The 25935-nt window shown below is 42.9% G+C and overlaps 1 protein-coding gene across 3 annotated transcripts in view; it reads left to right on the top strand.

Moving 5' to 3' along the window:
• BRF1 (BRF1 RNA polymerase III transcription initiation factor subunit) overlaps window positions 1-25935 on the top strand; it is a 175625-nt gene that overhangs the window by 107129 nt on the left and 42561 nt on the right. For all 3 annotated transcript variants that reach the window (XM_056344999.1, XM_056345000.1, XM_056345002.1), the window contains 4 exons: window positions 19986-20044; window positions 22163-22244; window positions 22342-22397; window positions 24246-24502. In XM_056344999.1, the coding sequence (XP_056200974.1) occupies window positions 19986-20044; window positions 22163-22244; window positions 22342-22397; window positions 24246-24502 (454 nt within the window). The remainder of the gene's footprint in view (window positions 1-19985; window positions 20045-22162; window positions 22245-22341; window positions 22398-24245; window positions 24503-25935) is intronic.

Consider the following 25935-nt stretch of genomic DNA (forward strand, 5'->3'; position numbering starts at 1 on the left):
GAACATATCTAGAGAGGAGTTTTGGAGAGAAACCTGCAGTTTGTTAGAGCCATCAGGGAGATAAATTTGAGTGAAAGCATAAGGTGAATCATGTGAATACAGTTTTAGCACATTTGTGGATGTTACAGGATTTTTCCAAAGGATTGATTTATCAATACAGACACTCCTTACAGGAAAATGTGTGTCGTTTTTTCAGAAGTCTTGGTCAAGAAGAACTGCCCGAGAGTAATGGGTGCTGTGGTCAGAAGAAGGTACTGGAGGATGGGGTTCAGGTTCCTGAGCTGAACGGAGCAGACCTGTCTCTTAAACCTCACTTGGCCATGTCCCCTGTGAATGAATTCCCTTAGCCCCTGGCTGACCAGGCTGGCTGTCCTGTTACCCTGACTGTTTCAGGGCAGGAAGTCTTTATGCCCTTCTCCTCCTCCTCCTCCTTATTTTTCTTTTTTTTTTTTAATTTTATTTTTTATTTCATAAAATTCTGGTCTGGAATGGGCAATGTTTTAAAATCTTGAAAGCTTTTCCAGGCTTGCTTTTTTTTTTTTTTTTTTTTTTTTTTTTTTTTTTTTTTTTTCTTCTTTTTTTTTTTCCTGACTCCTGCCTCATCCTGACTGCTAAGTGGGCAATGGGCAATGTGTCTTTTCTGTCTTGAATTCCTCTAATAAAAGCATGACAGAAAATCAGCTTTATTTTCAATTTGAGTAGCGTAAAAGCCTTACATTGCTCTTTGATGAGGCTAACCAGCCGCTTAAAGCCTTATCCTTCCCTTGCCTGAAGAAAAAAAAGGCAGAAAGCCGCTTTCTCCTCTCTTGCTGCTTCAGCTGGCTGCAGGCTCTTTGGAGAAGGAGGTGGCAGCAAGGCTGTGTCTCCAGTTCAGAGATATGTGGCTGGGAGAAGAGGTTGAACATGCTGGACAGGGGCTCTGGTGCATCATTCTGTGTGCTGATATTTGACGTGTGTGCTGCTACATCGATACTGCTTTTTAATGGAGCAAGGAGAAGCAGTCAACCCCAGCGGGTTTTTATACGTTGATTTCCCTTGCAGTGAGGGGAAGTCCAGGTCTGCTGTCATCTGCTCTTCCTAGGTTTAGGCTTAAGGAGGTAGAAATGTCCTGGAGCACAGAGTTGGGCAAGCAGGGATAAGAGGAGAAAGCTCAGCTGGGCCTTTAGCAATGGTCCTTTTCCCATACCTAAGCAGCAGAATTATGAACAGTTGCTCCCCAAATACTAAGGGAGGGTTGTGTTCTGTGGTTGACTTGGATGCCTCAGCATTTGTAGGTGCCAGTCTAAGGTTTTCCTTCTCTTAGGGCTCCTTTTCAAGGTTTTCTCCTCTCTGCACTCCTTAGCATCCAAAAAGATGCTGGTTCTCTGTGTGGGAGATGCTTTCAGGAGCATTTATAATTGCTCCTGCCTTTCTGGGGGCTGATTCTTAAGGAACCTGTGGAAATGCAACCATCTGAGAGATCACTGCCCTGCTGCTCCTAAATCTTGTTTGAAATAGGCTGCGGATTAAAACGAGGCTTGGGAAGGTGGTGATGGGGGGTTTCAATGCAGACACCTACAGGCACACAGGAAACCTGGCTAAAAAAGCTGAATAACCCCCTACTAGTATGAGAGTTATATGATACTTCCTTTTCTGCACCTGCCAGAATTTGAGCTCATTAATGCTCACGGTTATTTGGTTAGGTGGCCAGTTTGCAGAAGAAATGGCCATTCCTGCCCTGCCCTTCTGCCAAAAAGAAATAAAAAGGCTTTCACAAAATAACTCTACTGAAAACTAAAATTGTTCATCAGAGAGTTGCAGAAAGTGAAATGTGTGAAAGCTATGGAGAGGATGTGAAATTTGCATGGAAAGCCAACCGCTCAGGAGGATGTTATTTGAGCAATTCATCACGGTATCTGAAATGTCAGGAGTGGAGGCCTGGGTTCAGTTCAGGGAGTCTTCATGGTCTCAGTTGTTATTGAGAATAAAGAGTTATTAACCTAGGTCAAGGAGCCGCAAAATGTGCCCTTGGAAGAAGGAAGTACAGTGCAGAGAGATTTGCAAGGCTTAGCTACTTTGGGTTTAATATGATGGGTAATAAATCCGTGTGCAGTGCTTTGGTGGATCCTGACCACTTCGCGTTTGTCTTGCATCTTCTGAAAAAGCTAAAATAATCCTCCATTTAGTACTTTATTTTCTTGTGGTGCAGGTTCAGCTGGTAAAGGCAATACCTGCAAACTGAAAATCCACCGAATTAATGCTTTAAATGGAGTGCTGTTTTGGCAAGGTTTTAATATTTTTTTTTGTAGCAGTTTGTTGTTTTTCTTTTGTTTGGTAGCTTTGACTTTAGTTTGGAAAATTAATTCCTATATCCTCTTAAGGATTAACTTCATCACACCCCTACACACTTCATCTGTTTTGTTTGTTGGTCTGAAATCCATGGGACTGTCGTAGTAGTCAAGATGCATGGGCTGGGCTGCGACTTGCATAGACGACCCTTGTAATTAGGGATTTCAGATACGGCACTACAGACTGTTAATGAAAACAGTCATGAGTTTAGCCTTGTATAATTGCAGTTTGACATTTTTGGTTTGCTAAATGCTTTCATAACTAAAATGGATGTATTATCCAGTAGACGAATAGTATTAATGTTGACATTGTTGGCAATTAAAAACAATTTTGGAAACTGAATTACTACTCCTGATTGCTTTTGAAATAATTTGTTTTTCGATGTTACTTTAGGGTTGGTTCATTTATTAGGTCTTTTTTCTTGTGTGACAATGAGATAATTGCTATGTATTTTTTATCCTGTAAGCAATTATAATCAAAGCAGCCAAATATAGAGTCTGCTTTGGCCTGGAATCAGAGTGACCTGTCAACATGAGGCTACTGTAGTCTTCAGCTTTTCAATTAATTTTTTTTTTTCATATGCACTCACCAGACTGCATTCAGCAGGGCTGTAAAAATGGCTTTTAGGTTTTTAAGTGTTAACATTAATTACAGTGGTGCAAAGCTGTAGAAACTGGCAGATATTAACAATTTTGGGTTGGTTGTTAATTACAAAAATCGTGATCTTTTATCTAAGATTGTGTGGACTGTGTTGTGTCAGTGTCCGAAGTGGTTGGAGGAGGAGTTGCTGGCAGGCTGCGTGGGGAGGGGAAGGTGCAAACTAGGGGGAAATAGCAAAGAGTTGACCCTAGGGATTTTTTTGCAACCAAGTTTTGCTAAAAGGAAACAGAAGAAACTTACTTTTTGGTTTTTGGTGTCAGCAGTTTAAGTTAAGGCTCACTTTCATATCAAAATGTATATGTGCACGTAAGGTTGTAGAAGTTGTTCTCTCTGACGAAAGACCTGGACGTTTACAACTGTGTTCCAGAAATAAGGAAAGGAACATGAAATGAGAGAGGGTAAATAATGCTGTTAAGGAGTACCTGGGAAGAAATTCAGAGCAAGAAACAAGGCTCTTGAGATAGGTATAAATGTAGAAGCCAGAAGTAAACAGTGGTACAACGGGTGGAAGGATACCATTTTCCAGCAAATTCACTACTTAAATGCCATGTTTGATTTACTTATGGTGGAGAAGCCACCGTGTGCTCACAGATGGGAAGGAAGTAAAACAGTACTCTGACCAAATCGTTAACACATAGAAGAACAAGGCAAACAACTGATTTTGGAAGTTACACTTAATGGTCCTTACTAATTTCCTCCTAAAGGTAAAAAAATGCAAATCCACATTACCACAGAGGTCATGTATTGAAATACTGTGTCACTGGTGGTGGTGGTGGTGTATTCTGGCAGTGTTTTTCCTTAAATAAAACATACTCCAGTGAGAAGTTGCTATTCCATAAAGTCTCTCCTTGCACTTCAAGCCAGTTTTTTGCACTTAGTAGGAGTACTGCTTTCCGTGCTACTGCTGTGTCTCACAGCTCTGTAGCTGCTGCAGAACTAATGTGAAGCTCCTGTGCTAAGTTCTTCCCTGAGAGCAAAGATAAAATTCCAGGTTTATACCACACTGCTTGAATTTGGCCTCCAGTTTTAATGCAGAGCAGGTGTGTCAGGATGTGATGTTGTGGGTGCTGTTGGTTGGGGTTAAGAAGTGCCTTGCCTTACTGGCTCGTCCCCCTCTTATCTGCTGGGTTTAGTGCACATGTAACTCCCTTACCTCGGTCAATCAAAAATGTCACAGGCTTGTGCAGCCGTTTTTAATAACAGGGTCATTTTGACAGACATGTGTTAGGGAATGCTGCCTTGGTGGGTACGGGAGGGAGGGAGGCAGCACCCGCTGCGGAGGGAAAGGCACAGGGCTGACACTGGGGGCAGAAACCAGTTCCCCCAGTTCCGCTAGGGTTGGAGGAACACTTTGGACCATGTCTTTGCGGCAGCAAAGAACATGTATTTGGGGGGCTGAGAGTGACATTCGTGCTTGCACTGAGGTATCAGTGCTGGAAAGGTTTTACATTCCATCAGTGAACTGGAATGGGCAATTTTGGATATGTTGTTGCCCAAGATAATTTTATATGCAGGGTTTTTGTAGAGAGAGTAAGGTTGATGCTTGAAGTTCAGCTCCAGAAATGCAGCACTCAGAACTCTGGGAGCAATGAAGAAGTCTGATTTAATAAGGTGGGGAGGGAATTCAAAAAGGCATGCTGAATTCTCACCTGAAAAAGCCTTCTTTTATATTTAAAGTTTATTGCTTTATCTTGACATTCAGGAAGCATGCATGAAACTTTCTTGCCTTTGAAAGCTTGATAGAAACTCTTGAAGTACTTTGACTGAAACAGAAAATTTAATAGTGAGGTATTTTGAACATGGAACGATGTTTGTGGGCAAGTAATTTAAACAGGTACTAATATGAAACGGTGTTGTACTTGAAAGGCTACAATCGGTGTACACACACAAACTGGGTAGAATATCACTGGGAGCAATAAAATCTAGGGATTCTTCGTACTGCTTTCATTGCAAACAATTTTTATGGTATGGCGGTTGAAATGCAGAGAGCTGGCACATCGCTAGATTGATAATTCCTCCTGCTACTTACAACTTATTCTCAGTACAGATGTCCCCAATTCTTTCTTTCTATCACATTAAAGTTTCTTGTCTGCTTCAATTTCGTGCCTGGCTCAAACCTTTTTTGAAATTGTCCCTCCAACATATTTTTTCTCTCTTTAAAAGTTTATATCAGATAAAATCTAACTGCTGTTCTTTTATCCTAAGGTTTACGCTTCAACTTTTAATAAGCTCGTTTTAAAGAACAGTCTTCCTTGAGAGAGCACTTGGCTGATCCATCAATAATTATATAGTAATAAAGCAACTGTGTAAAAATGGCACCTACATGCCGAACAGATTGGTTTGCAGAGCCGCTGACAAAGATTAATGTTTATTACAGTTTACTGCTTTTGGTTCTGCAGATGCAATATAGCTATTTTCTTTGTGGTATAAGCATCATGAAAAGTAATTTCCAATTGTGGAATGTTTATGATAATAAGGATGTATAACTAGGGAGAGCCCAGACTGACTTTCAAATACCAGCATGAGTTTGCAATGCTGCTAATTTAGAAAAAAAAATAAGCAAAGAATATTTTTTGTTTTATTTCTCTGCTTAACAGATTTTTTAAGCAGTCACTGGGACAGAACACACAGGGAACCCTACAGTGTCATGTAGTTACTCTTCTGAATTAATTGCTATTATATTAATTGCTGAATCCCCATATTTGGCAAGCTTCCTCATTCTCCTTGCTGCATCCAAAGATTTCTACTTTTAATTTTACTGCGATATGGAGGAAAATGTAGTGTCTATAAAGAACACGGAAGTCTGAGATTGTTGTTGTTTCCTTCCTTTTTTTTTCTAAGTGCCAGTACAATTAAGGCTGTGATTTACATGGGTTTGGATTGTTCAAATCTGTCCTTTTCTTTTGGGTCAAATGTGGAATAATGTAGTCTGTAAGTTTTTATGGCCGGTAGATGTGTAGTCCTTTTGGTCAGTTAAGCTGATTGCTTGCAGTGATGAAATCGTCTCTTGGTAGCAGCTGAGAAACACCTTGAGAATTAAACTTTTGTGGATGCAGATGTTGGGATTCCTGCCTCTGCAGCCTCCGGCACGGCTTCCTGGTACCCCTTCACTGGATTTCCCCGGGGTGATGCTGGTGGGTATGGATGCCTGGGCACTGTCAGTCGTGTCCTAGCTATAAGGTGCTTTCCTTGACTTGTAAACCTCTTCTGGGCAAAGGCCAAGAGTCACGGGTTCTCTGCTGTTGCTGCCAGTAATAGCAACTTGGCCTCATCCTGGGTGTGTTACACCCAGTTCAGAGTGAGGAGTGCAGTCGGTCCTGCTCCCAAAAGACCCTCGAGTGGCATAGCTCCAGCCTCATCCCCTTGGTCCCTGGGGGCGGTGGCAGAGCTGAGGTCAACGTGCCTGGTTTGGCTCAGCAGGAGGTGAGGATCTGTTCCTCAGACCAGTTTGCTGCCACAGCCCTCAAGTCTTCGTGGCAACTTCTGGCTACATCAGCAAACGCTTTCAACCCAGATCATTCATTTCAGTTGGCACTTATTGGCGGTAATGTTCCTTTGCTTGGCTTCATTTTAGCATTTAAAGGTTTTTATGTTGTTTTTGACGGGATGAAGGGAATTAACATGGGAGTGCTTTGTCTGGACTTAAGTATTCTCTGCTTTATCTTGCTAGTAAGATTCAAAATCTTATTCTTCCAGCAGACAGGGCTTTTGTCTGTGCACCTTGCTAGCTCTTCTCTCATCAGTCCCTTCTGTCAGCCCATTATCCTGGGCTTATTTTACTGCACAGTTAATGATGCTTAAGTCTGCTCTGGAAAGAGTTTGACTAGTTAAAACTAACATAAAGTACAATACATCCCAGTCTTATCTAAAGAAGTAAAAGAAATAAAAAAATAAAATATAAATAAACGTCTGTTCCATAGGAAAGGACAGTAGGCCTGAATTTGAAATGATGGTCTGGTGGTGCACTCGGTCCCACTGTCCCTGTTGCTGACAAAGACATTGAACAGTGCCGGTCCTAGTAGTGACCCCTGAGGAATGCCACTCGTCACTGGTCTCCACTTGGACATTGAACTGCTCTTTGATTGTGACCATCCAAGTAATTCCTTACCCACCTAGGGCTCCATCTGTCAAATCTGTGTCTCAACAGTTTAGACACAGGGATTTTATGTGGGACAGTATCAAATGCTGTGCACAAGTCCAGGTAGATGATATCAGTTGCTCTTTCCTTATCCATCAGCGCTGTCATAGAAGGTCACTGAATATGTCAGGCATGATTTGCCCTTAGTGAAGCCACGTCGGCTGTCACCAGTCACCTCCTTATTTTCCATGTGCCTTAGCATAGTTTCCAGAAGGATCTGCTCCATGATCGTGCCAGGCACGGAGGTGAGACTGACCGGCCTGTAGTTCCCCGGGTCTTCCTTTTTTTCCCTTTTTAAAAATGGGTGTTATGTTTCCTTTTTTCCAGTTGTTGAGAACTTCACTGGACTACTGTGACTTTGCAAGTTATGATGGATAGTAGGTTAGCCACTCTGTCCACCAGTTCCCTCAAAATCCACAAATGCTTCTCATCAGGTTCCATGGACTTGTGTATCTTTAGGTTCCTTAGATGGTCTTGAACCTGGTCCTCTCCTACAGTGGATGGTTCTTCATTCTCCCTGTCCCTCCCTGCCTTTACCTTCTGTGACTTGCGTGGTGTGGCTGGAGAACTTGGCAGTGAAATCTGAGGCAAAAAAGTTATTCAGTACCTCAGCCTTCTCCATATCCCGGGTAACCAGTTCTCCTGTTTCTTTCTGGAGAGGGCTCACATTTTGATGTACCTATATGTACCTGATGTACCTAGCCTTCCTTTGATCACTGATGTACCTATAGAAGCTTTTCTTGCTGCCCTTGATGTCCCTGGCCAGATTTAATTCTGTCAAAGCTTTAGTTTTCCCAGCCTGATCCCTGGCTGCTCGGACAATGTCTCTGTATTCCTCCCAGGCTGCCTGTCCTTGCTTCCACCCTTGGTAGGCTTCCTTTTAGTGTCTGAGTCTGTCCAGGAGCTCCTTGTTCATCTATGCAGCCTCCTGGCCCTTTTGCCTGACTCCCTCTTTGTTGGGACACATCGCTCCTGAGCTTGGAGGAGGTGATCCTTGAATATTAACCAGCTTTCTTGGGCCCCTCTTCCCTCCAGGGCTTTGTCCCATGCTACTCTACCAAGCAGATCCCTGAAGAGGCCAAAGTCTGCTCTCCTGAAGTCCAGGGCAGCGAGCTTGCTGTGCGCCCTCCTCACTGCCCTAAGGATCTTGAACTCCACCATTACACAGTCACTGCAGCCAAGGCTGCCCTTGAGCTTCACATTCCCCACCAGCCTCTCATTGTCGGTGAGAACAAGGCCCAGCGTAGCACCTCTCCTTGTTGGCTCCTCTGTCGCTTGGAGGAGGAAGTTATCACCAACGCATTCCAGGAACCTCCTGGATTGCTGATGCCCTGCTGTCGTCCTTCCAACAGATACTGCTGTGGCTGAAGTCCCCTATGTGGACCAGGCTTGTGAACATGAGGCTGCTCCCGTCAGTGTTTAGTGGGCCTCATCCACTCGGTCTTCCTGGTCGGGTGGCCTGTAGCAGACCCCTACAATAATGTCACCTGCCCCTGCCCTCCCTTTGATCCTGACCTATAAACTCTGGTCGGATCCTCTTCCATCCCCAGGCGGAGCTCCGTGCGCTCCGGCTGGTCACTGGCACAGAGGGGAACACGCCCTGCTCGCCTCCCCTGCCTGTCCTTCCTAAAGAGCCTGTATCCTCCCATGCCAACTCTCCAGCCATGGGAGCCATCCCACCACATCTCTGTGGTGCCAATAAGATCATAGTCCTTCGGGCATGCGCATGTCTCTAACTCCTCTGGTTCGTTCCCCATGCTGCGCGCGTTTGCATCGAGGCATTGAAGCTGTGCCCCCGGTGAGGCTGGCTGAGTGGCCGGAGCGGCTGGAATTCCTTTGTGCTGCTCTTGAGGTGCTCTCCTGCTGACCTGCCATCCCTCTCCAGGCTCTGGGCATCACTTGCTGGCACTGGCATCAAATCAGAGGGATCTGTATTGCATGTAATGCTGAAGGTGTTTAAGTGAATTGGTACACAAAATGCACATCCCTCTCTCCAAATGAGCTGCGGACCATGTAGTCATGTTTCTGAGAAGTGGTGCCAAAATACAATGTGTTATGGTGAACTTAGATTAAGCTTCATGGGAAAGCATCATTACTCAGTTAATTAAAGAAGAGCAACTTTGATATTATGCCATGTGCTGTAAAATAAAATGGGTGCGTGGCAGAAAGAGCCATGAATCCTTTTAGTGTATGTGAGACTGAGACATAATGTGTGGCTTCCTTCTTGCCTCTGCAGTGCTGTGTTGAATAGAGATTGAATATATTCAAATAAAAAAATAACGACATGTAGATATGGGACCTTATCTTTTCCAGTGCTCTCTTTGAATGTTTTACCAGTCTACCTGTTTTTTGAGGTTTACTAAAAATCTTTTGAAAGTCTTTGCTTCGCTCTGCATCTAATCAACATTTAAGCAGGGTCCTTTGTGTGCCTGTAACCTGGAGAAGACTGGCAGGTTCATGAGAAACTGTAAAATCAGCAATATGTAATGTAGCTAAAATGACATATTAAATATAGTCCTGTTACTATATAAACTTTATATACAAGTCAGATGTTGAGATTAATCAGAATGACAGGTTGTACAAGCATATGGCTGGCCTTTCTGATAGCCATTAGCTTGAAAGGCCGGCTTTGAAATCAGCTCCATTATTTATAGGTGAATCATGCTGCTGGGCTTTGTCGGGAAAAGGTTATTTCTCCAGCTCCGCTGAAACCTCCTATGCACGAAAGAGCCTTTTTCCACAGTTCCTGGAGAATAAGACAAATTCTTCTCCAGGAACTTCGCCACAACTTTCTTCCCTTGGAAAGCTGTGGTGTCGGAGGGCATTCCAACGCTATAGTGATGGATCTCAGGCATATGGAGTACACATGCTAATTATGCTGTGCTTACGGTTCAGTCTATCCAAATGCCAAGGCATTGGGGCCTCGGAGTTGCTGCAGGCAAAATGTTAAAATCTTTGCCACTGTCTACTGTGCATCTGGGAAAAGGCCCGCTGTAGTCCCTAAAACATCTGGGGAGAGGAGGAGGGAATGTGCGCATGTCCTCGTGAGGAGTTTGCTGCAGTACATGTGCTGTCTTCCGCAGGACTCTGCTGCAGTTTGGCCGGATGACCAAGGGAGCTTGCACTACTGCAGCGTCACCTGGAGCCATCCTTTTATCTTCATATAGTTAGCTGTCTGAATGGATGCAACACTGCATTGGTCCCTGGGGCAATGCTCCTGTGAGATCTCTGGGTCTAGAGCAAGACAGAGAAGTACTTTACCACCTACCCATTGCTCAGCCATTAGGCATGATCAGAGGCAGAAAGATAGCACTTAATCTAACAAGAACCAGTTCAGCTGCCATGATTTTTATGTAAAAGCGTGGTCTGTGCTGGCTGCGGCCACTTATTGCATAATGGACTGGTGCTCTTAACACAGATCTGCATTTCTGTAGCTACCAGCTTTTAAGAATTCAAACCCATGTCTCCTGTTGCAGGTTTATAAACCCCAGCTGGTGGTCCTGATCACTGCATCAGAGTCAGGATCTTACTTGTGTGATCTCTTTCTGCTCCATGCCTCTGATAGCCCTAGTGGCATCAAACACTGCCTGGTAGCTGCTCTGAATCCAGCCCCATCTGCCACTGAGGCGCTCTCCTTTGGGCCAGGTTCCCACCTAACTGCTTCATTTACAAAGGTTATGTTTTTTTCAGGGGAGTTTCTGCTCTTGCTAGTTATTCTACTATAGTAATATTAAATAATAAGAATAATAAACTTTTACCTTCTCTTCCCTCTCCCCATCTCTATAATTCTCTGCTTGCTATTTCTTGTTAGCAATAAAGGTAGGAGGAAGCTGGGTAACAAAATAAGAAATTTCTTACATGGTAATTTTCTTGCAGTTAACAGCTTCTCACCATCCAGCCTGCCTGGACAGTGCAGTAAATGTCCAGGATGCAAATTGTTTTTTTCCCCCTCTAAATAAAGACTCAGGTTTATAATTGCGTATACTATATTGTGGTGTTGTCTTAATGCTAATTGCTGAAGTATTTCTGTAGTCCAGGTGACTTCTGGTGGCTGGTGCTGAGCTCATTGCCAGATCTACCATAGACCAGCTCTGAACCTCAAAGGAGGGTGCAGAAGTCAGCCCACCTTTGCTGAGAGACAGTGAGAGTGATTAGAAGAAAACTGTAAATGGAAATTCAGCTCCTTCCTCTTTCTCGCTTCTCTGGGTGAGTTATTTTGCTAGGCTGTTCTTAACTGGCAGCAGCTCTTTGGTCCAGACCACAGTCCTGGGAGCAAGAAGAAGACTGTGTCTTTAGCAGGACAGTTGGCATAGGCCAGGCTCATGTGGCAGTAAGTCTGTGGCCTTTGGAAGCTGAGTGCCTGTCCTGGGGGTGGGGGGCTGTGGGGTGGGAGCTCAAGGGTGAGTGCGGTAACCCTGACGTTGAGGCAAGAGGTGTGTCAGAGCTCGCCTGGGCTCCTGTTTGCACTTGCTCATGACAGTTCAACCGTTTGTGCTTCTGCTAAAGGCAAATTGCTCTGATTTTTGGGCTATCATTAGAGCCAGCGGTGAATGTCCTAGGAAAATACGTTAGCTTTGCTTTTGAGTTCTGATCAGTCAAATTAACCTAAAACTGTTGTATTCCAAGTCTCCTCAAATTTTCCCTGTATCTTTGTAGCTTAAAAACTGTGTGTGTATATATGGCTGTATACATTTAAATTTTTTTCCTGGTGGGACAGAAATCGGTTCATTATTAAAAAAAAATAGAAATAAAAATAATCCAAGCAAAATTCTAGGATTTGCTTTTTAAGTTCTCTGTAGTGCAGAGCTCACCGCCTAGTTTTATTTGAGGTTACAGGAGTATTTTTCTCAATAAAGCATATGTCCTTCTACTGGGGTGGCTGAGTGCCGGCCAGGCAAGGATCCTGGGCTTGCAGGGATGCACAGCAGAGCATTTAGCGCCCACAGCAAGACCTGGCTTCTTAACCGGCAAGCTGCAGTTGCAGAAATGATGCTTCAGCACTTAAACATTAAACCAGCTGTTCCCTTTATGGCTGGCTCGGGTGTAAAGTGCTCTTGCTGTTTTACATAGTGGTCTGGCAGCACGAGGAGAGTGGGCTGGAGACAGATCTGAGCCCAGTTGACTTTGCTATCGGCTTTCCAGGGCGTTGTACAGCCCTCGCCCTCTGCAAGAGATACGGCGGCGCTTTGCACTTGCAGGGTTTGGAAAGGGGAACTGATTAAGATGCTGGTCAGTTCTTCTCCCTAGCCTCTCCCTTTATATAAACTGTTACTGTTGGATACCCCTGCAGAGATTAAAAAAAAATCAGAAAATAGAGGCCAGAAGGCACCAAAAAGAAGGAAGGGTGGGGGAAGGGAAAGGAGAAAAAAGATGCCAAGAACAGCATAAAAGGCAAAGGAGGAAAATACAGCAGGGAATTGGTGTTCGGATGGAAAAGAGCAATAAGTAAGGGAAATCTGTCCTATATTTTCTCCATTTTAACAACTTTTAAGTCCGTAACTACTCAGGCAGGAGAAGGTGAACCTATGGACGAGCGCTGAGATGTGTGTCACACCTTTGGCAGGAGTGCAGGACCAGTCTGGGTGTTGCTAGACGCAGAAATTTTGAGTTGGAGAAGACTTGTGCCTGTGCATGGGAGCTCGTACCACTTCTGGGCTCTGGAGCGGGAAAATGTCATTTGTGGTAGCTAATTAGTATGTTTCCAGGTGAGTATTTGTCCAGTTGATCGCTGATGGTTATTGGTTTCATCAGCAACAAATAGCTTTTTTCATGTTGTTCAGACCAGCCATCCTCTGAGCACTTGGTTGTGGCAGCAGGGTTCTGAGTTTAAAAGAGAATGATGGGTTGCATCAAGTAGGTTGCATAAAGGATGCTCTTTTTCACTGTTTTCAAAAGGTGTTTGGGGGACGTGAACGTTATTCCAGAAGAGGAACATCTGCTGCTGGTTTTGAGGACAGTGTCAAGATGTTCAAAAGATTAACTTTCAGCTGTATTTATTTGGGGAGGTTGAAAGGATTTTTTCGTAAGGGCTTTTTATATTGCTATGTAGTTCAGTAAGCATGAGCTTACCTTTTCAAAGAAAATTCTTCAGAATCAGAAAGGCTTTGTTTATTGCTGGACTGGTTTTGAACAAAAAACATATATTGCAGGGAGGATTTCTGGAGAGAATGGAGTGATTAACTGTTTTTGTGATGAAATAGTGTTTAACAAACTTCCATGTCTGTTAGACTAGCAGTATAATCTTTAACTGAATATAAAATGTGTGGATGTGGTTTGGTTAGATCCTTTGTGGACTGTGAGGTGAAACAATAGTATTTGGTTCAGTGTGGGTTTGCTGCCAGAAAAGCAGCAGGGTTGGTGGTTTGGTGTATTTGTTGAGGGTTTTTTTCGAAACAGAAATTTAATTTATAAAAAATGTGTTCAGTGTCTAATAAAAGTTCTGTGAGAGATGACTGACGGTAGGAAAAGCTTTTCTCATAATTCTTTCCCATATACCATTAAACACACAAGTTCGAAATTCGGCTCCTGCGATGGGGTAGTTGTTCTGTGGCCGCTGTACAAAGGCAGCGAATGCGGGAAGGCTGTCGGGTGTCCGTTGGCTGCCGTAGGGCAGACGTAGCACCTGGAGCTTGAATCAGTGTCAGGAAATAGAGATGCAGGCACTTACTAAAGGGTTTGTATTCTGCTGAATCTTGTAGGAAAGCCTCCTGCTTACAGCGACGTGGATGAGCATTGTGCAGTGATTGCAAACCAGCTGGGATCGGTCCCAGCTCTTGTTCCTCTTCGTTTTGTGAGAAGGTTCTATTTTCAGCAGACAGGAGTGAGGAAGGAGCTAATGAGCTTGTTCATCCCTGCTTTTGTGCAGGCTTGCCTTGCAGAGCCACTCTCTCGTGCTTGCAATTGTAGGGTACGTAGCATATATGTGGAATTTCTTTGGTTTTATCAGGTCACATCTTTTCCCTCTTTGCCCTTCATTTGCACCCTTTTGGGCTTTGCCTCTATACTTCCAGTCCAAGCACGAGGAGCCGGCCGGTGGGTGCTTTGCAGTGCCAGGGCTGCGTGTCCTGGTGCTGCCGGGCAGGCTGGCGCCAGCCAGCAATGCCTCCTGCCATCCCTCATCGGCAGGAAGGAACATTTCTGAGAAGAAGGGGCCTCACTCTGCATGGCGCAGTGTGTTTGCTTTCTCTGAAGGAGCTGGCAGGCTGGAAACTTGGCTTCAGCTGGAGAGGACCCCTTAACCTTGCCTTGGCAGGAGGAAATAATATAAGTGACAGACTTCATTTATCTTTATGCTGTATGCATAGCCTGGTGTGCTCCGTACGCTGTCAGACCTAAATCCTGGTGTCGAATTGGCACTATGAAGGAGTAGGCTGTAATTTTCAAGGTGGCTTCAGGTACAATAAAATAAAAAATGCTTTCACTTAAATACAAGTGTAAACGTCCTGCATTTTGTGACCTTAATTTCATCAGTGAGTGCAATTCATTTTGCTCACTCCTTACGTTTTGTTTCTGTGGCATGCTTCTGATGGCACACGATGACATTGCTGAAGGTGACCGGAGGGAGCAGAGGCACTGGCAGCTGCGCGGTTGCACGCTCTGGGATCGGGGCATGGCGGGGAAGGCTGGGGTTGCACAAAGAGGTGCGTTATCTGGAGCACTGAGATTGGCACCAGTTTAAAACTGCCAAGATAACCTCTCAGCCTGTTGCAGAGGCTTCTAGCCCCATATTAATAAAACTCACCATGTACCGCTCTCATACAGCCCCATGGACTCTGCGTGCCCCTTGGCGTGCGGCAGATTCATTTGCACACCCATTGATCTTCGTATGCCGCACTTCATGCCGCGCTGCTGCTGCCGCTGCAGCGTTTTCACATCCATTTCTCTTCCCTATCTGATCACTGTGGCACTTTGTCTGCCCTGCGCCGCTGCTGCTACCCTCCCGGTTACCCACTTAATGACTGTTCTCTTCATGCCCCTTGGTAAATCAGTTATCTTCCCCTCCAGATGGGTTCTTGTCCCCTCTGATCAGCTAATCAATTATATTCTGGTGTGGTTGTGCAGTGCCTTTTTTGATGCTAAGCTACCACCTTCCCTTTGTGCTCCTTGCAAATCCCAAAGTGGCACCGACACCGCTCATCAGATTTAGCTGCAAAAGCGTTTCTGCCCCGTCAGGTTCCTCCGACAGTCTGTGGGAGCCTTCTGTGGCTCCCGTTGGTTTTAATCCCTCCCTGGAGAGCAGCGATCAGTCCCACTATTTCTGGTGCCCCGGGCTCAGGTCGTTTGGTTTGTTGCTTACGGCTTTTTATTAGTGAAAAAGGCTCTCCCAACTGTTTTAAGATTTTGTGGTGCTCTAGCCCCAAACTGTTTCTTAAATGCTGGGGGTGCTTAGCTGAATAGGTGGAAGGGTTCTTTGTTTAAACTCTTTCGGCTCTTTGACTGCTACGAAACGGTGCGACGCAGGGTGTATTTGCTGCATGGGCCCACAGCACCAAGTGCCTTCTATTATATCTGCTCCAGAGGATTTCCTGGGAAGTGTTCAGCCTCCATTTCTGTCTGTAAGGAAATCCTCTTATCTAGGCAGAGCAATAAATAGTGCTGCCTCCTGTAATAGAAGCAGAAAAACACATTCTTCACATGGCTGTTTTTAAAAATGTGGGGTTTAAAATATATCAGCTGGAATGATTCTTCTGTAATAAATCCCCATAATAGCATGTATGTATACATTTAACTAGCTGCGCAGAGGTAGGGAGAAGGGGAGACGGTGTGTTAAAGAGGGTTTAGCGTGCATTTAGTAATGACAAGAACAGTAAATAATCCTGCAGGTTTACAAACCTAATCCCCAGTGTCTGATTGTAGCCCTTGCATCTACTAGAATCAGTTGGAAAGTCATTAAAAGGCTGTAAAGAAAGGGCTTTTGGTGTTTGTGTTTTTTATTTTAAATATTGGGGGAGCTGGCTGGGTGACTGATGATTTTAAGTGGCATGAATGTAGTTCATTTGGGACCTTGATGGAAAGCTCTAGAAGTGCCACGGAGACGTTAAGTGAGGATGGAGTAGTGTGCTCCTGGCTGCCTTGCTCTACGCTCTTCCTGATAGTACTTTCATTTAAGAAGTGGATTTGGGGGTGGGGGTGTTGTTTTTAATGCCCAACTTATTTTTGCCTGTGCCCTGCAGTGAAGTGGTTGTTTTTCTTAGCAGAAGAAATCCACAATGTCTAAGAGCCGTGCCACGTGATGCTACTGCTTTTAAATAAGCTTTTAAGCGGTTGGACCAGATGTTGGCCACATCTGTGTTTTTATTTCATTGAACATTTCATTTCGACCCTTTTATTAAAAGAAAAAATGATCATTTAGGAATTATTTTTAAAAGTTTAGCAGCTGGGAAGATCTTTCTGGTATATAAAAAACCCAAGTGATTTACTTTCTGTGTCCTGGAGCAAGACGTATAACATCGAGCAGACGGATAGTTATGGCTGATAGGGTCTACTCATGTTGGGAAGGAGTGCCGTGGAAAATTTCAGATCAAAACGGGTGTATTCTGTTTTGAATTGGCATTCTGTAACAGAACACCTTTTTTTTTTTTTTTTCCTCCCTAGTGGAAGTGTTAAACCAGGGATTTGAAGGCACCTTCTCTTCTGAAAACCCCTCACATTTAATGAATGCTTATCGCCTTGGCAGGAAAAAAGGCGACTTGCAGGCAGAAGGATATCCTGCAATTACTCCCTCTACTGCCATTATGGGGTCTCAGAAATGCTTATTATTTAGAACTTGCTTCTGGATTTTTCTCTGCAATTTACCAGTTGAAGAATGAGTTTTCCGTCCCCATTGCTAATTGATCCAAAGAGAAAAACTAGCACCTAATTCAGTAACAAGTTATATTTAAAATGACATGTGAAATTGCTCATGGTGTCTGAAATTACATCATTTTCAATCTTGCATATTAGGGCTGTATAAGGCAACAGACACCTACTGTACTGTGACATACTAAATTTTAAACCTCTGAGCCAAAAATGTAGCAGGGCATGGGAGGAGCAAGGTGCTTAATGATGAATGAAAGCAGTGGCAGCTTAGTTTCAGTGGGATATTTTTATTGTTCATAAGAAGCTGTGGCAGTTTTTACAACAAACAATTTTGGGATGCAGTTTTATGTGAAGCTGAGCAGTGACTTGTGTAGTTCTGTCGCCACTTCCAAATGTTGATTTTCTAGCCTGCGATTTTCAGAATGTACCAGTAATTTTTGAGTTTGGCTTCCTTTTTCTTTGTCCCTAATTCCAAGCCCAAGATAGTTTATATTTTAGTCTATCTGATGCGATGAATATGGGAAAAAACCCCTAATCCTTTATTCACTCAAGTAAACCAAATTGAAAGTTGGGGTTTTTTCCCCCAAAATAACACTGAGAGAAAAAAAAGGTAGATAACACAAAGAAGGGGGAGGCCATCCCCCCTTCTGTCCTACAGCTTGGTGGTTAAAGCGCTTACCCAGAATATGGGAGACCCAGTTCACGTCCCATTTCTGCCCAAACTTCTTATGACCTAGCAGACAGGTTGTTCTGGCCTGGGCACACTCTTGCACTCTGCTGTTGAGCTATTTTATTTTGTGTAATGCAACATTTCTTGACCCAGGTGGACAGTCGACTGAGAAAGGGTCTCAGACACTGGACTACAATATTTACTCCTTTCCTTTGTGAACATTTAAGCATTTTGCTCACTGGAAATTTGTATCTCGGTTCCAGAAGGAGGGACATGTAGTGCTGTTTTGCAGAATACTCTGTGCTCCAGTGAGTGATGCAGCATACAGTGATTCTTCTCTGCACTTTGCATGGTTAGGGTTTGCTAAAAAATTCCAGTGAGTTACATTAAAGAGGCAGCAAAACACCAGGATGTAATTTGTCACTTTCTTCTTCCTCTCCAGCCTCCAGCCAGGGTGCACTCTGCCATGTCCTTGGGTCACATCCTTGCCTGCTGAGTAGTGGGGTGCCTGCACAAGGAGCTGGGGGCTCCGTAGAGATCAGAGAAGAAGGAAAGCCTATATATTGAACAGTTATATAGTTACTGTAAAATGTTTCACACTTTTAAAGTATATTTTGGGGAAAAGGTTGTAAAGTACATCTGGTGCCTGGGACTAAAGTACAGTTAATTTCTAAACATAATGGCAATGAGAAATGTTCCTTAAGGCCTTTCCAGTCATATTAGCATCAGTTTGTCTGAATTGGTAAAGTTCACGGTACATTTATGAGACAATCTCAGAAAAAAATCAAAGCACAGTGTTATGAAGTTCCTTGTGACAGGACATTTTCTTTGGGGTGAAACCTGTTTCGCATATAACTTGGTGTGGAAAGTTTAAAACTTCCTGTTGATTGTTTAAAGTGTTTTTTGGAAAGATGTTCGTAAGCGCTCAGTGTCCGATACCAGTAAATGTCTGCTGAGTTGAGCAGCCAGAACCTTTGCACCACCTTAGGAAGTGCAGCCTTTATTCCTAACCAGATGTTTTGGTTGGATTCGCAACCCTGTGATTTCACATACTTCAGGCAACTGGTGTAAATGCCTGAGTTTTGCCAAGTGGAGCATCATTTGTATCTTCTGGGAGTGCTCGTAATGCCTACCTTTGCTTGTCTTCACCATTTGGTTGCCGTAACCTGCTGTTGGATCAAAGGGCTGCAGCTGCCTTCCCCCTCTGCCGGTCCAGCTCTGCGCTGCTCAGGAGCTCTGCTCCACGAGAAAGCACCAGGCTGGGGAATCAAACTGTTCAAAGGTCTTGGTTTGTGTAGAGGCACATCTCCTGGACTGGAGAGCAGGAACTGTACAGTTGCCAAGCTGTTCTACACCATTTCAGTTTTAATTTGTTATTACAGATTATTGAAGTTTTGTTGATTTTTTCTGCAGGTAAACTGGTTAGATCATCTCTTGTCTAGTCTTGATTACAGGTAGTAGAGGTGACCAATAACATTGCTTCATTCCCCAGCATCAGTCTTTGTTGAACAATTTATTTTCTTCTCTACCTGAACTACATTAATAGTGTGTTACTACTGTACATTCATGTGATGTGGAAAATCAGGTTTTGCTGCTGTACACTGTGCCAGTCCCACATTAGGCCTTGGTTCTGTGCTGTTAATGTTTTTTAATGGATAGAATATTAAAAAAAAATGTTTTCAGAAGAAGTCTGCATAAATACAAAGCTAGGAAGATGACAGTAAAATTGTGATTACGGAAAGGCATTATTGTTTAACATTTATCTAGACCTTCCATAGCTTTTAAAAGTTATTTTAAAATTTGGAAATGTTTTAATAATTCCCATTTTACTAATACACATCTTTTTACAGAGCTGGTATGAGGTAAGTGGTTCAAATGATGACAGATCAGAATGAAAAAGAAAGCCATGGTATTGACTGTCAGCATGATGTCTTTATTCATTGGTCCATGTTGCTTCCCTGAAAACAGAAAATATTTTCTAAGTCATAATTTACGGATAAACTGTTGACCTATAGGCTCTGACAGATAAATTCATATTATGATGATAGAAAAAATGGTCATCTTTTTGAAGTGGTTTCCCCAGCTTCCCGCTTAGTGTTTGTGGCTGTAAATTAAAATGGGGGGAAAAAAGGGCAACTGAAAGTGTCTAATAGATTTTTAGTGCTGAAGAAGACAGTGCTGATAACGTTAAATTAATTCAGTGTGGTGAATATGTACACATGTGTATCCCCATATTGAAAATACTCAGCAACACATTAAACCTCCTGGATGAATGCAGGAAGGATGCAAATCTCTGAAGGGCAATTGTTAAGTGTTACTTTATCATAGAACCTGAATTGCAATAGATTTTGGACAAACGTCTGCCTGATTAAAATGTGTTTTTCTCTGTAGAGAACACAGGGGATGGTGAATTAGATCTGAGTGGGATTGACGACAGTGAGATAGATCGGGTAAGTCTCCCTCTTATCTTCTTATCCAGGGTGTCTTCTGCATTTGGATATCCAAGAAGGACAAAGCGGTTCTTATCTGGGTTATGCTCTCCCCTCACTGCCTCTTCGTTCTGATCTGTAGAGAGGTTCGAGTGATTTCAGTGATCTGAGATCTCAAAATTAACGTTCCCGCAAGCCTGTGAATTTGGCGTTCCTTGCCCAAGTTATATATATCTGTGAGGCTGCTGCTGCTTGCTCTTGCCATGCTGGAATAATTATGTTTTAGAATGTCTTTTATTCTGAAGAGGGACTTCTAAAAGTTTGGTGGAGCTCTAAATTCATTATTTAATTAAGATATACTCTACATAGAAGGCTGCCATGGAAACCAAACTGTAAAACCAGCATGTACGGCTTCTGTGTTCTTTCAGCGATTTCTGTAACATTTTCTGGATTTATTATTATTTGTGTGGCAGTAAAAGATACACTTTACCGTAGAACCTGAATACGACAGCCAGCCAGCTGTGGAAAACGGCTTGTTGAAGGCCACACAGCAGGTCTGGCTCTCCTGCCTCTGAGCCTGTTGCCCTCTCCAGCTGCCACACTGCTTTGCAAGTGTAATTTGAACAGATAATGCCAATGCTAAATACTCCTTTTGGGGTACAAAGTCATTGAGAGCAGTGAAATTGTGTAGGGGTCACTGATCTGCAAAATGTTGCTGATGGATGGTGGAGCAGAGAGATGCTCTGCTTGACTTCAGCCTTGAAGTGGGTTTTGCTAGGCTGGGCATTCGGAAGGGTCTTGTGAATTGGGTGAGGTGAATGTGGTGTGGAGGAGTGGGAAGGCTGAAGGTTTTCAGCATAGCAGGTCCATCGGCACGGTCGTTCCTCCTCCTAGGCTCTGTGAAGAGGTCATAACTCTACTTTTATGACCTTATATTAATTTCCATGGCAATAGACTGTAGTATTGTAAGCCCAAGATTATGAACTCTCTAAAAGCATAAGAAGAATGAATGACTGAGTTAGGAGGAAGTGTATTTTACTATTATGGCCCACTTTTAATTGAAGCAGATGAAAGAGTGAAAATTTGTTCTGATAAACCAGGGCTTGCACAGCTGTTTACTCTCCTCAGTTGCCCTTGGAGGAAGGACTTCTCCTTGCATTAGTTTCATTTGACTGGAGTTATTTTTATCATTAAATCCTGTATGTACATTTTACTTAGGACAAAATCTTGAATGCTCAAACCCATAAGATGGAGACATCTCAATTTGTTTTTCTTGCACTTAAACATCATTTTACAAGTCTTGGGTCTGCTGCCTAAATATGACGTGTCTTGTTCATGAAGGATGGCCCGATTTGTCTTCTCCATTGTTTCATGGACAATTGTGCTAAATTCTGGGTTTATTTTTACATTTTTGTAACTGAAGAAGAGATCTATCTACCAACCTGTGAGCCTGCCTGCTACCTGTTTATTTCTGTAATTCATCTGAACAGGTTCTAGATGTGTTTCACAGCTCCATACCTTCTAACGATGTAACTGAGACTAAGTGGAGTGAACTGAAAAATGCCTCGATGTTATTACTGAACCCAACTCTCTAGGGGACTAAAACTCCAGCAGTCTAAGCTGGTTTCATTCACACAGATGTGGCCATTGAACTATTAGTCTCAGTAACTGTGCCTAAACCTTTGCAGAAACCTGCCCAGAAGACACATGTTTCTGTTTTGGTAGCACAGGGCAATGGTTCCCCTACTGTTTTGAATTACGGACCACCGTCAACACACAGAATTACTTGCAGATGACCATGTTGTCACGATACCCTCTCATATAATATGAAAGAGATCATAAACCAGGATCACTTTAGGTTAATTACAGACCGTGTACAATGAGTCCTGGCTGATTTTTGATCGCCCCATCATAGTCTGGAAACTGAGCACTTGTTTTTTGAAAACATGTTGCTTATTTTGCTGGCTTTAGAAGTGACTAGAAATGCTCTGTTTGTCACATCTCAGTCAAGTTTTCTTTTATTAATGTATTTTTAAGAACAGAATGTGAATTGACCTTGCCAGTGGTTTTTCAATTCACTTTTGTTACATGGTTTTCAAGTTGATTTCTGAAAGTAGATAAACTTGTTTTGTCTTTTAGTATATACTTAATGAAACAGAAGCTCAGATAAAAGCAGAGCTGTGGATGAAAGAAAATGCAGATTATTTGAAGGAACAGAAAGGTAAGTATATAGGACTGAAATTCTCCTTTTGGCCAGTGTTGCTGAAGTATGCAGTCTGTGTAATTTTCATGCTGGTTACCCTTTTGTCATCTTTCAGAAAAGGAAGCAAGAATAGCAAAAGAGAAAGAACTTGGGATTTATAAGGAACACAAGGTATTAAACTGTGTGCGAATTGTGTCTGTTTGAAAATGTCCTGGAATTCATTACATTTGCTGATCAGCTCCATGTAGGATGTATGGGCGTAATGGTACAGGTCACCACTAAATGAGTAAAAGCTATTGTATCTCTACCTGTTATTGAATTACAAGGCTATAATTTTTCAGGTGGTGAGTAAAACTTTCTTGCCCAAGATTTTATTTTAAATTACTATTACGAGAAAAGTCTGTGCATGGCAAAGTCAGAGCTAGCTCTTTGCATTTATGATTGCTGTCCTAATTGCTTGCTTATTTAAATAGAGGTCTTAAGACATGCCAAATTTTTATTTTTCTTTTAACGTGTGCATGGGGAATTTGTTTGTACTTGCCATAACTTCAGTAGTTTTCTTGCCTCTTACCATAATGATTTCTTTATGAAGAACTGAACAGATCCACTTGAAGGAATATTTTGTTCTACCTTTCATAAAGAATGCGACAGTTATGTTAACAAATGGCATGTCCTGTCTCCATGTTTAGCAATTTAAAGCAGCCTAATTGGCCGTATATTCACAATTTACGGCATTAGTGTTTTGTGTAATTGAGCAAGTGACAAGTCAAATCTTCCACATGCAACTAAAATCCATGTTAGCTTTAGTGTTTGTATCCTCTATCTTTTTTTCTGGCTAATGCGAAAGACAGAGTTTCCTACTTCCCCTAGGTATTTTAACAATAAAAACAAAACCAGACAATGAAACACTGTTTTATGCTTCAGACTTTCTCATTCATCCTACGTTTATGCAGACGTGGCAGTCTACCAGCAGTTTTCAAAATTGTATAACTCGTTGGCACCGCCAAGTAGCCCAAACACCCACTTTTTTGTTCGGACAACACAGGAGTTTTTCTCTAACTCTGTATTGTTTCTGACAGCTCGAGTAGAACTTGATTAATATAGTGCTTTCCAATTTCAAGGTAGCACTTGACCCATGTAGGTAAACAGAGGGGCTATTATCCATTAAAAAATAAATCTCCTGCAGAGCTTGATGTTAAAACCTTCCTGTGAAAAGGAAAACACCAAATGAGAAACAGAGGTTCTGGGCTTTTTCGTACCTACCCAGGCATGGGGCATGGCTAGAAATGTTCCCCGATGTCATTTCTCTTTGTCTGGCTCTATGCAGCATCAACCTCCGCAGCGCAGCGCTGGGCTTGGGCTTGCAGCATTTGCCAGGGAAAAGCAGTTGCAGGTGACATTGCTCCTGTGCTCCTGCGTCTGCAGCCTCCCGCTTCCCATCCGCCAGCGTAAATGCCGGTCCATGCTTAGAAAGCTGCTGCTGATATTCGTGGCCTTTTCCAGTGTGGAGGATGGGTTGGGTGGATGCTCTCCCACGCTGCATTCGGAGTAGATACAAAATACCGTTGCAGTTTCAATATGGAGTTGTCAGTGCTTAGGGGAGTCATGACCCAGCTTGACTCTAACTGTAAAGGCAATTTTAGCAGGGAAACTTCTTTATTTCTCTGCTGAGTGATGCTATCAGGGTCCCTGTTCTTGTAACAGGAGTTCACTCCTTTTTTTTCCACGCATGAGAAATGGCCCATGTTTTTTCTCTGGCAGCATTACTAATACTGAGTAAAGAATTTGTAGTAAACTGTTCGGGCATTTGGCAAAAAGTGAACACTCATCTCTCTGAGAAAAGAGACCTCTAGGTCCTGGTGAGTGGCAGGAGAGGGAGCGCTGGCTTAGCCTGGGCGCGTCGCCTGCATCCCCCCGCATCAGCAGCACCTGAGCCAGGACTGCTGAACTGCAGCTCGCCCTTCTGCTTCAAGGAAACTTTGTTTGTATCTACATCACTAATTTTATATTTTAATTAAGCCAAAGAAATCTGCAAAGAAGCGGGAGCCAATTCAAGCCAGCACAGCAGGAGAGGCAATTGAAAAGATGTTAGAACAGAAGAAAATCTCAAGTAAAATTAATTATAATGTGCTAAGGGACCTGAACAGCAAAGGAAGTAACACACCAAAGAAAGAGGATGACAGCACTGATGACAGCACCAACACCAAGAAGCTGTCAAGAAGAAAATCTATTGCCAGTAGGAATATAGCCAACCCTGTAAACAGTGTGGGAAAAAGGTACTGCAATTGTTCATTTATATCTCTGTCTGTGAGACTGTCTATGTATCTTTCTGAGCCAGACAGTGTAGGGACTGAAACATTTGTTTGAGGCTAAAATAATGCCGGGGCTCTGTTTTTATTTATTTGCCTGCAGTGTCGTGGCAGCACCTTATTTATAATTCACATATCAGAGGTCTGCTTTAGTGCGAGGTAATCATCCTGAATCAAAAAAAAAGAAAAAAAATCAATGGAAATTCATAAATGTGAATCTTTCAGCCAGGGACACCTTTTCTTCATATAATCCTGACATTTGCTGTCCTTCCTTTCTAAGTTGTCTGTATCAGCTGACATGACACTAAATGTTCGAAAGCTTTGGCTTTTTGCTTGATTTGAAAAATATAGTTCCCATCTGTTTTGACAGCTAGCTGTTTTGATTAGCTTTTATTTTAGTTTTATTCCAAACTTTTGTTGTTAATTGATGACACAAATATAAAGCTTTATAGTAAATACGCTTGTCGGTTTTCTGGTCTGCATTTGCAAATGTTTTATAGTGTGATGAAAGCTATTATTTTAAGGAGTAGAATATTCGACTTGCTGGGCAGATTTGTAGTGTGCTGTGAAGTGCATAAGGAGATTGATGTGTCCTGTCTGCAATATTAAACTATTCTATTTGTCTTCAGTTTATGAAATCATGTCAGATGATCATTTGAAATGTGTCTATGTATAGTAATTTCTTACTTGGATTTTATTTATTTATTTATTTATTTACTGCCTAGAAGACACTTTTTTTTTTACTTCCAGAAGTATAGGCCAGGTGCCCCACGGAAATTTAGGTATTTAATTCTGAAACATAAGATGATGTCTCAGCATCATAGTTCAGATTTAGGCCTGTGTTGCAACTGGGTAAAGGGCCAGGGAGGTCCGGAGGGCAGGCAGCCACAGGTTTGGGTGCTATTCGTGCAAGAACGGGAGGTGTAGGGTACCTGAAAACGTGAAGCTGGGAGGGGGAGTAAGCGTTCGTCTGGAGTGGTAGTGAGCATACAACTCTCAGAAGCTAAGCAAAATAAGGATGACTAACCCTTATTATTTTATGGGTAACCCTTATTTTGACTTCGTTGGACAAGGAGGGCAGAGGCATGGTCTTCAGTTGGGCTGAAAAGCCAAATGCCAGAGCCAAAGCATTTGCTGGCCCCACTGTCACTGGGATGCAGGTTTTTGCACTGTACCAAACGTCTTCCCTTTCTTTTCTGTACCTTCTTTATTCTGTGTTTTACCAGGATGACTTCATCTTCGTTCAGCTTCTCACTGTTAATATCAACAGCTTTGCTTTCTAGTTCTTGACTCACTGTGGATTTTAATTTCCTCGCTAAGTTGCTACTTAAGGTGATGTCTAATGACCTGAGCACCTAAGTTTTCCACTAGTGAAGGAACGTGAGGATGCATTGAGGATT

The sequence above is a fragment of the Falco biarmicus genome, chromosome 7 (genome assembly GCF_023638135.1).
Source record: "Falco biarmicus isolate bFalBia1 chromosome 7, bFalBia1.pri, whole genome shotgun sequence".
In the NCBI taxonomy this organism is placed as follows: domain Eukaryota; kingdom Metazoa; phylum Chordata; class Aves; order Falconiformes; family Falconidae; genus Falco; species Falco biarmicus.